Source organism: Pleurodeles waltl, chromosome 9, assembly GCF_031143425.1.
Source record: "Pleurodeles waltl isolate 20211129_DDA chromosome 9, aPleWal1.hap1.20221129, whole genome shotgun sequence".
In the NCBI taxonomy this organism is placed as follows: Eukaryota; Metazoa; Chordata; class Amphibia; order Caudata; family Salamandridae; genus Pleurodeles; species Pleurodeles waltl.
In genome coordinates, this window is record NC_090448.1 from 1,098,127,557 (window position 1) to 1,098,141,936 (window position 14,380).

The window sequence follows — 14,380 nt, forward strand, 5'->3', positions numbered from 1 at the left end:
ATATGAAAAGAGGTGACAACTTTCGGTAGAAAAGCAGCCCTGGTTTTTAGAACCATTTTATCAGGGAAAAACATAGTGAAAGGGGGATTAACGGAAAGTGCCTGAAGCTCTCCAATCCTCCTGGCAGAAGTAATTGCGATCAACAAAACAGTCTTGAAGGCTAAATATCTCAATGGACATGAATGCATGGGCTCAAAAGGCGAACCCATTAAGAATGTTAAAACAAGATTTAAGTCCCACTGAGGCATGTGAAAAGGAGTAGGAGGAAAGCTATTCACCAAACCCTTAAGGAACCTATGTACAATGGGAGACTTGAATAAAGACGGCTGGTCCGGAAGGCAAAGAAACGCCGAGAGAGCTGCCAAATAACCCTTAACTGTAGCTATAGCTCAGCCTTTCTTCGCCAAACTGAAAACAAACAAAAGTACATCTGAAAGATAGGCCTTTACAGGATCTTTCTGGTTCTCTCCACACCACAACACAAATGTTGCCCGCCTTCCGGCATAAATACATTTAGTGCAGTGTCGCCTGGACGATAGTATAACATCCACTACATCCGGTGGGAGAGAAAAAGAACTCAGGTTGCCCGGTTCAATCTCCAGGCATGAAGGTGCAGGCTCTAGAGGAGGGGGTGTAAAACCTGCCCCTGCGATTGAGAGAGGAGATCTACCCTGAGCGGGAGACGGAGTGGAGGGCACAGAGAGTTGAAGTAGGCCTGTATACCATACCCTTCTCGGCCAGTCCGGTGCCACCAATTTGACTTGGGCCCGGTCCTGACGACCCTTCCTCAAAACCCGAGGAATCAAGGCCTCGGGTAAAGCAACTGGCCGCTCCAGGACATCTGAAACGCGTCCCCCAACGCCCCTTGCATCGGATACTGGAGGCTGCCGAATAACGGGCAATGCGTGTTCTCCCAAGTGGCAAATAAATCCACCTGAGGAGTACACCACATCTCGAAGATGTGGAGGACTAGATCCGGATGGAGACGCCACTCGTGATCTAATGAGAAGTGACGAGTGAGAACGTCCGCACGTACATTCAACACTCCGGCCAAATGATTTGCCATCAAACAAATATGATGGTCCTGAGCCCAGGACCAGAGTCGTAGGGCTTCTCGGCAAAGAAGATACGACCCCACTCCCCCCTGCTTGTTTATATACCACATCGCAGTAGTGTTGTCCATCAGGATCTGAACTGACTGACCGCGAAGGGAAGGGAGGAAGGCCTTGAGCGCCAAACGTACAGCCCGCAATTCCAACAGATTGATATGCAACATCTGTTCCGCTGGAGACCAACGACCCTTGACCTCCAGGTCCCCCAGATGAGCTCCCCACCCTAGAGTGGAAGCATCCGAAATCACTGTGGCCACTGGAGGAGGCAGTGAAAACGGTTTTCCTTGGGAAAGGTTGCTGTCCTCTGCCCACCAAAGAAGATCCACTACAGCGTCCCTGGAGATCTTTATTGAATCCCTGAGATCCCCCTTGTGCTGGAACCACTGTCTGCGGAGGCACCACTGAAGAGCCCTCATATGCCAGCGAGCATGAGTGACCAACAGAATGCAAGAAGCAAACAGACCCAGCAGGCGCAAGACCTTGAGGACTGGAACTGCCGCTCCACTTTGAAACAAAGGAATCAGCGCCTGAATGTCCCGTACCCGCCTAGGCTGGGGGTAGGCCCAAAACTTTGTCGTGTCCAGTACTGCCCCTATGAACAGGAGGCGTTGAGAGGGCTCCAGGTGAGATTTGGGTACGTTCACCGAAAAGCCCAGATCGAACAACAACTGCATTGTCATTCGCAGATGGGACAACACAATCTCTGGAGACTTGGCTTTGATCAACCAATCGTCCAGGTAGGGAAAAACCGCTACCTCCATTTTTCTGAGTTGTGCTGCTACAACTGCCATCACCTTGGTGAAGACCCGGGGTGCTGAAGTAAGACCAAACGGAAGGACCGCAAACTGGTAATGCTGCGATCCGACCACAAAACTGAGATACTTCCTGTGCAACTTGATTATGGGAACATGAAAGTATGCGTCCTGCAAGTCGACAGACACCATCCTGTCTCCTTCGTTCAACGCCAATAGCACCTGCGCTAGGGTCAGCATTTTGAACTTTTCCTGTTTGAGGAACAAATTCAAAACCCTCAAGTCTAGGATCAGCCGCAACCGACCGTCCACCTTGGGAATCAGGAAATATCTTGAATAACACCCCTGACCCCTTTCCTGCAATGGTACCAACTTCTATAGCGCCCTTTGCCAACATGGCTACAACCTCCTGTTGCAACAACAGAACATTGTCTTCTGAACAAAAGGAGGGACGGGGGGAAGGGAGGAGGAAACTCCTGAAAGGGGAGCCCACGAGTCTGTTGTAATTGACCTCAATTACTGTAGAAAAAAAAAGACTCAATCTTCCACCTATAGAAGTATGACTGATAAAATGGGGAAAACTAGGGCTGCTTCTGCTGTTGTCCACCAGAGGAGGATGAAGAAGAAGAAGAGAGCTGCTGGGCTGGACCTCTAGCCCTACCCCGCCCTCTGAAGGCACAATAAGGCGGGTTGGCAGGTTGTTGGGCATAAGATTGAGACCTACGAAAGGCAGAGCCTCTAGCAAATCCTCGAAACCTACGAAAAGGTCTGTACAATGTAGCAGAAGTGGTCTGCAAACCCTGGGACTTAGCTGTGGCCCGACAGTCCTTAAACCGTTCAAGGGCAGAGTCTGCCTTGTCCCCAAACAGCTTTTCCCCATCAAACGGAAGGTCCATTAAAGTGGATTGTACATCTGATGAGAAACCCGAAGATCTTAGCCAGGCATGCCTTCTCGTAGCCACCGATGTTCCCATGGCCCTGGCAATAGAATCCGTGGTATCCAAGCCAGATTGTATAATCTGCTGTGCAGCAGTTTGTGCATCCAAGAAAAGGGACCCAAAAGATTTTTGCATTTCTTGTGGCAGATCTTTTGCCATCTCCTTAGCAGAGTCCATTAGGGCATGGATATATCTGCCTAGCACACAGGTGGAATTGGTAGCTTTTAGGGCCATACTGCAAGAGGAGAACATTTTCTTCAAGGATTGCTCCATCCTCTTGGATTCTCTGTCCGTCAGTCGGAACACCAGGGAATGTACCGGGGGCAGACTTTGCAGAACATGATGCCTGAACCACCAAACTCTCCGGAGTCGGGTGACGAGATAGAAAAACTGGATCTCCTGGGGCACTTCTATGCCTTCTCGCCACTGCCCTGTTCACAGCAGGAGAAGTCACCGGCTTTTTCCATAGGTCTACAGTATAATAGGCTCCGTCAAAGCCTCATTAAAAGGCAGCAAAGGAGCACTGGAGGAAAATGGATGAAGAGCCTCTGTGAGCAGGTTAGTCTTTACTTCTGCCGTGGACAAAGGCAAATCCAGGTAGTCAGCTGCCTTCCTCACCACAGCATGGAAGGAGGCGGCCTCCTCAGTAAACTCCCCCGGAGAAGCAATGTCCCACTCCGGGGAAGTATCCAAACCACTTGCAGTGGCAAGCCCCTGGAAGTCATCAGAAGGCTCTATCTCACCTTCCTTCTGTATTCCCCTTCCTCCAAAAGCCTCAACGCCTTCCTTTGAGATCTTAGTTGAGTTTCCAGAGCCGGCGTCGACAAGGACTCCATCGACGCCGATGATCTCAGACCCCGAACCGGTTCAGGAAGGCTCCTAGATTCAACCGGCGTAGGACCCGGAGCCGGCCCGAAGTCGGCAGATGACCTCCTCGAAGCCGAATGAACGGAAGGAGATGGAGCCGGTCTGGATGAGAAGCCGACGGATCCACGGTCCCAGGCGAAGGACTCCTGCCAGGGGAAACCCCCGGCGCCGGACCACCAGGCTCTGTGGGGCAGAAGGGCATGAATGGAGCAGCCCTGTACGACGCCGGCAAGCCCAAATTGAACGCCAATGGCCCCGTGGGACCCGCCGGTGCACCATCAGGAGCCATGGATTGAAAAAACAGCATACATCACATTAAAAAATGCGGCCGGATCCGTCCCTGGAGTCGGGAAAGCCGGGTACTGCTGTGTAGATGTCTGGGGAACATCAGAATCCCTCGGCGCCGGCGAAAAGTGAGGACTACCTTGAGTGACCTCATAGACTGAAGGCGCCGGTGACAACCCCGGACTCTCCGGCTGAGGCGTGACTGTAGGGCTCATCTCCCACGTCTTCTGGCGCCGTGACGAACGAGACCTCGACCGACTCCTCGATCGGCTCCGCTCCGAACGGCGCAGAGTCATGACGGCGCCGAGAGTCATGATGACGCCGCTTCTAATGTTTTTGGGGAGAAGCATGGGAGGAAACCTTCTTGTGTTCCTTCTTCTTTGCCTTGGCCAAGAAGAGCTTTGCCTCGCGTTCCTTCAGAGCTTTCGGATTCATGCTCTGGCACGAAGAACAACCTTCCACATCATGTTCGGAGCTTAAACACCAAATACAGTCCGAATGGGGATCGGTCACTGACATCCGACCCCCGCATTCCCTACACGGCTTAAACCCAGACTTCTTCGGAGGAAACATTGTAACTTCGAGAAATCGTTACAGTTACCAACGGGCCAGGAAGAAAAAAAGACGTTGGAGTCGAAGCACGGAAAAAGGAAAAACTGACGTCAGTACGCCGACGAGGACCTCTTATTGGCACGTTGACGTCAGACGGAGTCACGCGGAGCCGTGCCATTATGACGTCCTCGTCGACGTAGACAGCTAGGAAGAAGACTTTCCGTCGGATGCTGGCGCAAGGATCGAATTCATAAGGTGAGGAATCCACAGGTAGTTGAATCCATCAGAAAGCCTCGTGTAAGGGGGTGATGTCTTCTTTGGGGTGTACACGATGTGTGCTGGGGTATGTGTGCGCACCAATGGTGATGGAAACAGGTATGGTGGACCATATGTGTAACAGGGTGGACTGTTTGTCTAATTCAATTTTCCTGTGTGTATTGCCTCTGCAGGTCAGCGCCCATCAAAAGAATGGTATATGGCGTGCCATCGCCAAGGAGGTGCGGACCCTGGGTGTCTATGGCAGGCAGAGCACCCACTGTCGCAAATGGTGGGAGGACCCAAGACGCTGGGCACGTAAGACAGCAGACGCACAGCTGGGGATGGCCTCCCAACGAGTAAGGGGTGCCCATCGAACCCCGACCCCCTTGATGGCCTGCATACTGGCAGTGGCCTATCCAGAGCTGGATAGGCGCTTGGGGGCATCACAGCAGCCACAAGGGGGTGAGTACTGTGGCTATCATTACAACTTATGGCTGTTGGGGTGGTATCCAGGTGGTAGGATGTGTGTCCTTGGGTTCCCCTAGGCCAGGCCGGACATAATAGCTTAATTCCTCTGGTGGCTAGGGTTCTGAAGGGATAATCCTGCCTACCTAGCTTGTAAGCATCCACTACTGGTCAGGGCTGCGTTGGTCCCAGGTGTGCTGCAGTTGGCGGTGTGTGCCCCTCCTCATGTCTTGGTGGCTAGAGATATCAGTGGTGTTGCAATGCATAGGGCGTAGGCCTGTGCATTGTGTGTGAGGGTGCTGTGTACGCCAATGGTGGTGTTGGTGCAGCCATTGACCCAGTGTATCCTTTGTCTCTCCCTCCCCCTTTCTTGTTTTGTCATCCTGTCCTTATGTGCATTAGCATCATCTGGTGAAGGAGCAGAGGCACCGGCGACAGAGGGAGCTGCATCCCAGAGGACCAAGGAGGCAGAGTCCACCAACGTTGAGGGTACCAGTGGGATGGAGGGCAAGGGGACACCACGGCGGAGACAGTTCAGACACAGATACCTCCTCCGATGGAAGCTCCCTGGTGGTGGTGGACACTTCTGCCACCACCCCAGCTACAGGCACAGCCGCCTCCCCCGTACCAGCACTGCCCTCCCAGCAGCCACTCATCGAGTTGCCCATGCCCGCTCACCCAGGAGGGTTGGCATCTCCTTTGCCCCCAGGCACCTCAGGCCCTGCCCCAGTTAGCCCTGCTGCCCTGAGTGAGGAGGCTATTGACCTCCTGAGATCCATCTCTGTAGGGCAGTCAACCATTGTGAATGCCGGCCCAACAGAGATCGATCCAGGCTCTGGCCTCCTCTCTGATGGCAGCCATTGTCCCCGTTTCTACCCTCCCCCCTCAAACTACCACTTCCCAGTCCCATTCTCCTCTACCCCAACCCACCCAGCCAGACGAGCATGCACACAGGACAACATCCAAGAGTGTCACAGGCAAACACAAGCACCGCACTCATCCCACAAGCACTCACGCAAACACCATACAGTTGCAGAAACTACAACATCCACTGTCTCCCCCTCCACCACCTTCCTCTCAGTCACATCCACACTCACACCTGCATGCACTACATCAGCATCCACTACCAGCATCATCACCACACCAAGCAGAACACACACCTCACTGGCAGACACCTCCACAACATCCATGCACACGTCCCGTGTCCTCTCCCACTATGTCTGCCCCCCCCTTCCTAAAGTACACAAACGCAAGCACTCAGACACCCAACAGCCATCCACCGCACAACAGCATACAACCCATGCACCTGCACCCGAATCCAGCAGACAGACACCTCCAACAACCACTCCCTCATCCTCCACTCCCATTCCTTCTCCCTCTTCCCGCCCCAATGTCCCTAAGAAACTTTTCCTATCCACCACTGACCTCTACCCTACCCCTCACAGCCCCCAGTCCTGCACGTATGGCCAGGCTATCACGAACCCAGCGAAGCCCCTCAGCCATTGGCCCAGTTTCATCCGCACCTACTCCTGGTGGAAAGGATTCCAGGCCGCATATACTGAAGGGCAAGGAGCCTGCACCAGCAGGCAAGAAGGGCAAGGAGCCTGCACCAGCAGCTGTCACGGTGCCCCCACCACCAAGCATGGTTGTGCATCCATCCAAGGGTGCTGGGCCTGTGCAGGAGCCTCCCACCAGCACCACTACAGTGCATCCATCCGAGGGTACAGGGGATGTGCAGGAGCCTCCCACCACCACCAGCACCACCACAGTGCATCCATCCGAGGGTGCAGGGGATGTGCAGGAGCCTCCCGCCACCCCCAGCACAACCACAGCGCAGCCGTCACCACCCGCGGATGCAATATGATCCTGCCTCCATGGGCTGCTGTGCGGCCTGTCCACTCCCGAACTAGTGGGCAAGACTCCCACTCGAGAGACTGTGGCCCATCACTCCCCAGGACAAAGCACAGGGCATATTGCTCCCTCCAGAACCAGTGGTCCTGTTTCTGCTCCGGCTGAGGTGCCCTCCCCCCTCACCCAGAGGTGCCTGCCTATTTGCCAACTGATGCTCCTGCAGTGTTCTCTCCGTATTGAGGCAGGTGACAAGTGGGGCCTTGGACTTTGCCCTGTTGTCATGTGGCCCACGCGAACGGAGGACTGGGCAGTGTCCCTTTTTCTATACATTTGTAGACATCTGTGACATTGACTAAGTTATTTTTATACTGTGTTGATATTATTACACTCACTTTAGTAAATTTGTTTTGTCATTGCATTATTCAGCCGATTTAGGGGGAGTGACTTGATTTCTTGTGCATTTGGTTGTGTGTGTATGGGGTATGTGTGGTGCGTGTGTTTGTCACTGTAATTTTCCTCATCCCCCCCCCTTGTGTGCTAGGCGGCTGTACTCAGTCGTCTTTGCCGGCGTCGGTGTTCGTGTTGGAGCAGAACTTAGAATATCATCGGAAATACATGCCGGTCATGTTCCATGGCGGCATGGTTGTTCCCTGTGTCACCAGTGGTGAGTCCTTTCACTTCTGAGCTCTGTTTCCACCAGGCTTTTGATGTTGTTGGTACCACCCCAGAAAAGTTGGCAGTTTGCAGGGTCTTAATATGGTGGGTGGAACTTTGACTTCCGCCTGGCTATAGGCGGCTACCGCCGTGACGGCTGTTGTTTCCGCCCTGGCAGCCGGTGTGGTACATTGGCTATCTTTCGGGGATCTTTCCGCCATGGTCATAATTTGGCAGTAATTACCGCCGGCCTTTTGGCGGTATTACCGCCACTTTATCACTGACCGCCAGGGTCGTAATGAGAGCCCATGTGTGTCATACTGTCTATGTGACTGTTGAAATGATCACATTCCTTATGTATCTACCTACTACTATGTACAAGCGATTACTATTTTAGAATGTATATTCTTAAAATGTAATGTATTTTTGTTATATACTTACTAAAAAGCTCAATAAAAAGATATCCAAAACAATGCACTTATATAAGTGAACAACAATATTATTCCTTCCAGACAAATCCACTAAGTACACAGCCACAATCACAGAAGTCTTCAACTGAAGCAAAACACTGTTCCAAGCCACAAACTTTGCATCACATCTCAGACCATCCCATACACCATCCAAAGGAAACCTGCAAAACCATCAGCGTCTTCTTTGAAAAACATATAAAAACAATACCAAACAATCACCTATTCATCTATTCTACTCATCACCCCTTGATAAGCCACCACAAAAAGGAGCCATTCCATCAAAGTGACTTTGTATGAAAAGGACATTTTCCCCTGAAGTATCTTAAAATCGACAGCCAAAGACGTACATCTCTTCAAGATAATGGTCACTCAAGGGATCCTCCCAGACTTCTTCAAAAAATGTATACACTCTGCTCATCACACAAACCAGGCTTGCTGACACCCTTTAGCAATAAGCCAGAAAAATATACAGGCTCTATACTTTCTCCAGAGAGTCTATACATGAACCATCTCAGAACCCTCCTTAACAAGCAAAGGATCAAGATTCACAAGTATGCAGGTGAAACTGAAATTAATCTCAGACTTCATTAATGCATAGGTGGTCTAAGAGGCATTAAAGTGCAAGGATGATTCCCATAATTGCACACACATTTAAGATCTCTTGGCATCTTGATTGACTCAGACTAATCCTTCAGGACTCATAATGCAAAGAACACTGTGCCAACTATTTCTCCAGCACAGATTCTAGATCCCCTCTGCAGTTCTCTATTCTCTGTCATCTGGGCAGAGTCAGCAACCTCCTGTTCCCAGAAGTACTAGATCAAACTATTAACAATGAAGAGCAAACTCTAGAGAACCACATGCATCAAGAGAGCAAGGAAATTCAATCACACACTACCCCCACCTTGATAGACCTCCTGGCTGTCTCTTCAAATGCCATAAAACGTAAAGGCTGCAGTATTTTATGTAAGTAGCAGGGGTCAGCACATCACAAGAAGTTATGTCATCACCAGAATGGGGATGAAATGCAAAAAAACCACACAATTCAGGCATGCCCATTCACTTCTGCAGCTGGGGAAAGATAATGCTGCATCTAACCAATCATTAATGGCCCACTCATGCTCTTCTATTAGGCTATTAATGCTCTACACCAGCATCTACATTCACAAATAAACTATGTATTTATTGGCTCATTTCTGTTCAGAGTTCTTACTCTGTGATGGCTCAGAGTATACTTGCTTTGTACCAACATACATGTTGTTTGGATGAAAGTCTGTATCTATTTGATTATAACACCCCCAAAACATATACGTGTTTCCATCTACATTGCAACAGTTTGTGGGTCCCTTATCCCAAGGGACCTCCCCAACCTGTAAACCTGATGCTCTTTTGAGATAGAATTTGGTTTGCATGAGATATCGAGACCTTCCTGTGATCTCCCTCTCTCAAATCCACTCTACACAAGCCCTGGTCGGTGGTAGCTGCTTAAGTTTTACACTGCACACGAGTTGCCTACTAGCCTCTTCTAAATTAAAAAAGAGTGATCTGGGACAGATTGGGGCTCCCTTTTTGTTTGAATGCAATATTAGCAAACGTTATGTGCAACTTTTTTACAAGAATGACAACAAATATTGGAACGAGTGCACTAGGGAAAGTCACAATGTCATTACACCAGTCATTAGGATTACCACGAATTGATCGCAAACATCTTTACTTTCTTATGGATGGAGCTTCCCAGAGGAGGGTGGAGGCCAGCTACAGAGAACACATGGAATCTGTCTTCCACTTCTTCCTTTCCTCCTCCTTTATATTCAGGATCCATCCAAGAAGCACACACAAGGGGGCCAGCCAGGCTGGATCATCAAGATTGTATATGGCCAACTGCATGTAAGAGGTGGACACCACAGTGCAGTTTAGATAGAGAACAATGGGTGCTCTTTTAAGATGGTCGCCTACAGAGGGAAAATCAGCCTAAACCAAGGGTCACATATTCGACAGTTTGAAACTGCAGGTTCATGTGAATCGCATTTAGGAAATCACAATTTCAAATGTATTCAACTACTGAGTTTCATCTGTAATTCCTAGTGTGTCACAAATAGATCTACCCCATGAATATTAAAGAGGTAGGTCTCGCTTTGCGATCTATTGGTTTTGCAAAAATCACACGGAAGGCCGCCTGCTGGGGGTCAGCAGACCACATTGTGACTGCTTTTAAATAAACAAACAATCTTTTTTTATTTTCAGGAAAACGAGGTGCATTTAAAAAAAGAAAATGAAAAGTTTTCTTTTTTTTTTTTTTTAGGTGGCAGTGGCCTACGGGACCACTGCCTGCTCTTAAAAAATGCTTTTAGAAACATTCACAAATGGGAATTTGTGAACGAATTACCACCATTTGGAAATTGGTGGTAAACTGCAAATATTTTGTGAGCACATTTTAGTCACACAACATTCACATATACCACTGCGCAGTAACTTCACCATTTGTGTTGTTTCCCGTTTCATTAGTGCGTTGTTGTTCATTATGATCTGGCAATTGAAAACAGCACGTAATGTTTTTTATCCAGCGAGCCTGGTTGTGACGTTGTATTGTCACTGCACTTTTTGTAGTAAATCATGATATGTACTTCAATAGTTGACATCTATATTAGTGGAAATTTATATTGAGATATTAATTGATGACTTTTCAAAAATAAAACATGTCTGCCTGCACATTCACATCTTAATTGAAATTGTGATAACTTTGTTGTTATGTAACACGACTCCCCTGCTTGAGATAAGCTTTGACTGCTTGTCCAAGTCTATATGGAAATTCAAGGGGCTGAAAGGCCTAACTTCCGTCAGAGTACCCAATGCTATGTTTAACGGGGATCACATGCTGTATCTCCTTTTATGCCACTTGCTGTAATTTCACCAATGCAAGAGTCAGGAAAAGGACAATCCTGCTCAGGTGTTAAAAGAAAAAAAGTAACAAAAATGTTTTCTCGTTAAGGTCAAGACAGTACTCTCAGCTACAAAACTGAGGAATAATACGTCCAACCAAATAAATAGGGAATACAATGCGGCGTCTGCCTAAAGCCCTTCTTTGTGGGTTGCTTTTAAGATTGATGTCTCAGTTAGAAAATGTTCTACCGTTGCTGCCTGATCTGGACCTTTGTGGCAAGGCAGAGCAGCTACACCAAATGAAAAATAATATACTCAAAAGCCCACGATTTGCATTAGACATGACTCCACGTCTCCTCCCAAAAAAGTGCAACTACAAATCTCCAGATGTAATGAAAGCAATACTCTGACTACAAGCATCAGAGCCATTTCTACATCACCTAATTTTCTACTGGATTTTGGATTCAACAGTGCTCAAACTTTAAAATTCCACAACTTTGCTATGGCATTTCTTTGTTCTAAATCCCTACGCATAGCCACACCAAGGAAGCAAGAAGCAAAGTTCACAATCATAAAAGCAGTAAGGCAATAGACTACATTGAATTTAAGACCATGTAAAGGAACTGGTGACCTTCAACTCACGGTGCAGATTATGCTGTATTCCTGCTTTGAGGAAGATGTTACATTAACCCTAAATACTTTTTGTTAGTCTCCAACTTCTTGCGATTCCTGGCTAACCCCAGAAACAGAGATCGGTAGCTTACATAAAACAGACTACATTTCGTCTGCACAAGTGTCATCAGCATATATGAGAACACCTTCAAACATGTGAGGTCAGTATTTCTGCTTTACAAAATGTCTTGTTTGATTTAATAGACTAAACGTTTGCTCCAAGTAGAATAAGAATCTAGCCCAAATATAGGCTACACATAACCCCTGACTTGCCTCTAAGTTCATTCATAGAATTATCAGGGTGGAGCAGGATGTTTTTCAGTTCATGTTTAAAAACTCCCTTTTAGTAAATATATTACTAAAGCATTATGTCGTAGTGCAGTTAGAAGATCTTGTAAATTGAACTGTCTGAGGCGCGTGCTGTACAAAGTGTGAAATGAAAGACTGTAGAAAGTCAGTTCTTTTTCTAACACACAACATTTAAATAGCTTGCAAATGAATTGTGCAAACATTTCAAAGTATATTTCAATAGTTATGAAAGTACATATTTTGTATATCAGTGTGATGAAGAAAAGATTTTAATAGGATGAAACCAAACCAGAACACTTTACTTTGTGATGTGCAAATGATAAATATTTTTGCTAAAACCAAATTTCCACAGATTGTTTATACGCTATATAGTTTTTATCAGCAAAACTGCATGTTAGTTGGACATTTCAAAGGAAAGTGTGCTGTCTGAGACAACAATGTGTACTCAATATCGGCTGTACAGACCATGTTTACATTTCATGCACTCTTGCAGTTTCTGAGAACTGGTTTTTACAGATGCCATCTTTCTGTACTGCCCCCCCCCCCCCACTGAAATATTTCCAATTCCATTTGGCCACATAAAATTGTTGTTCCTCATTTATCCTATACTGCTAAAAAGCATTGACAAAGTCAAAAGGTCTGACTTTTGTAGATGTCTAGATGAAAAAACCGAAACTACTGAGGTATAAAAATACTGGTCATGTGACACGCTGTGTGAAGCCCTGGATGTTAGATCACATATTTAAAGCCATGCTGTTAATTGCAGAGACCTCTTCTCTTTTAAGAGTCCTGTCAGTGTTGGTCACGCCCCTATATATATATATATATATATATATATATATACACATATACACACACACCTTTCTCCATCTCACTTAATACTGCCAGTGCTTGTTATAGGAGGAACCTAGAGTCTATCTCCTTAGTTACTGAATAACCAACCGCCTCGGCTCTGTACGAGGTATAAGCTGAACCCAGGCCCATGTACACGTCAAGAGACAAAGCCGAACATGTCTCCAGTCTCCCTAAACCCAAAAATAACTCCTGCTCTTTCCTTGGTGTAACTACAGTTGAGCCTTTCGACACGAATTTTGAATTTGACCTTCCACCTCAGTGGACACTTTACAGCTCCTGTACGAGTGTTTACTTCCGAACCTGGACCGGTAACGTTCATGACAAGCGCTCTTAGTCTCCCGGAGCACTCTCGCCCCCTATTCTAATGTGACGCTATGACAGGAGGCGCTTTATCACTCAGCTCCCTCGTTAGTCCCAGGCCCCTTTTACCTTGAGATTCGCCTTCAGCCCGACCGTCTTCGCCAGTCTCTGCAATTCCGAATACTTGAGGGCCTCCAGCTCTTGCACCGTGGGTACCTCCATCTCCATATCTTTCGGCGGTTGCCCTCACTAACCGAACCAGAACCGCGGCGCACAGCCTCGGCGGGACCAGATGATCCAAATATACACAATAGCAGGGCGCGCGCCACTCAGCTCCGCACTTTGAATATACGCGCCAGGCTGCAGCTTCGCCCGTTACTGTACTGTCACCGGCATACGACCAACCACAAAAGGCCCCCTCAAAATCAGCTTCAGGATTGGAGGAGAGCAAAAGGCGAATGTCAAAGACAGCCAATGGATAGTCACGAACACAAGGAAAGGGGCGTGTTTTCGGGTCTATCAAATGAAAGAAGATTTCAAAGTCTGGTTGAGTGATGAATAAACTCGTATGGCTGTGAAAAGGTCTGTTTTTTTTTTTACTGGAGTTTAGTTAATTATTTATTCCACCTATTCAAATATCGTTATAAACTCTTTGTGCCGGTTTTGCCACTAAGAGTAACAATAAATGATTATTTCTGTTTGCACGTGATAATTTTGAAATCGCTAACGTTTGGCAACTTTCCACAGAAAACAAGAGAAAAATATCAGTGTATTCTTTTCTAGAGAAAACTGTGCGTTACATGAAATGGCCGCCGTTCTGACATGGTACCCACTAATACGCACAGGTTACCTGGACACAAGTCCTAAAAAAAAAGAAGTTGGGGGAACTAACCGAGTTAGGCAATATGCAAGTGACATCATGGCGAGTGACATCGCACGTGGAATCACCGGGATGTGCGTCACAACCCATGACTTCTCAGGAAATTACATCACAAGAAGTGGCATCAAATATTAAGACCTCACACATGGTTAGCAGGTCTATCATGAGTACATGTGAGCACATCACAGTATTTAACAAATAAGATTATGCGTCAGGGGTTATGCCAAAGAAGAGAAGCAACCCGACGCAAAATCTGGGCCTCAACTTTTAATTTTTTTTA

General features: G+C 47.6%; 1 protein-coding gene across 1 annotated transcript in view; it reads right to left on the reverse strand.

The window, feature by feature from the left end:
- NUSAP1 (nucleolar and spindle associated protein 1) overlaps positions 1-13,592 on the reverse strand; it is a 255,458-nt gene extending 241,866 nt beyond the window's left edge. The window contains exon 1 of the mRNA XM_069208796.1: positions 13,350-13,592. Within this exon, the coding sequence (XP_069064897.1) occupies positions 13,350-13,448 (99 nt within the window). The 5' untranslated portion in view covers positions 13,449-13,592. The remainder of the gene's footprint in view (positions 1-13,349) is intronic.
- Between the last annotated feature and the right edge of the window lie 788 nt (positions 13,593-14,380).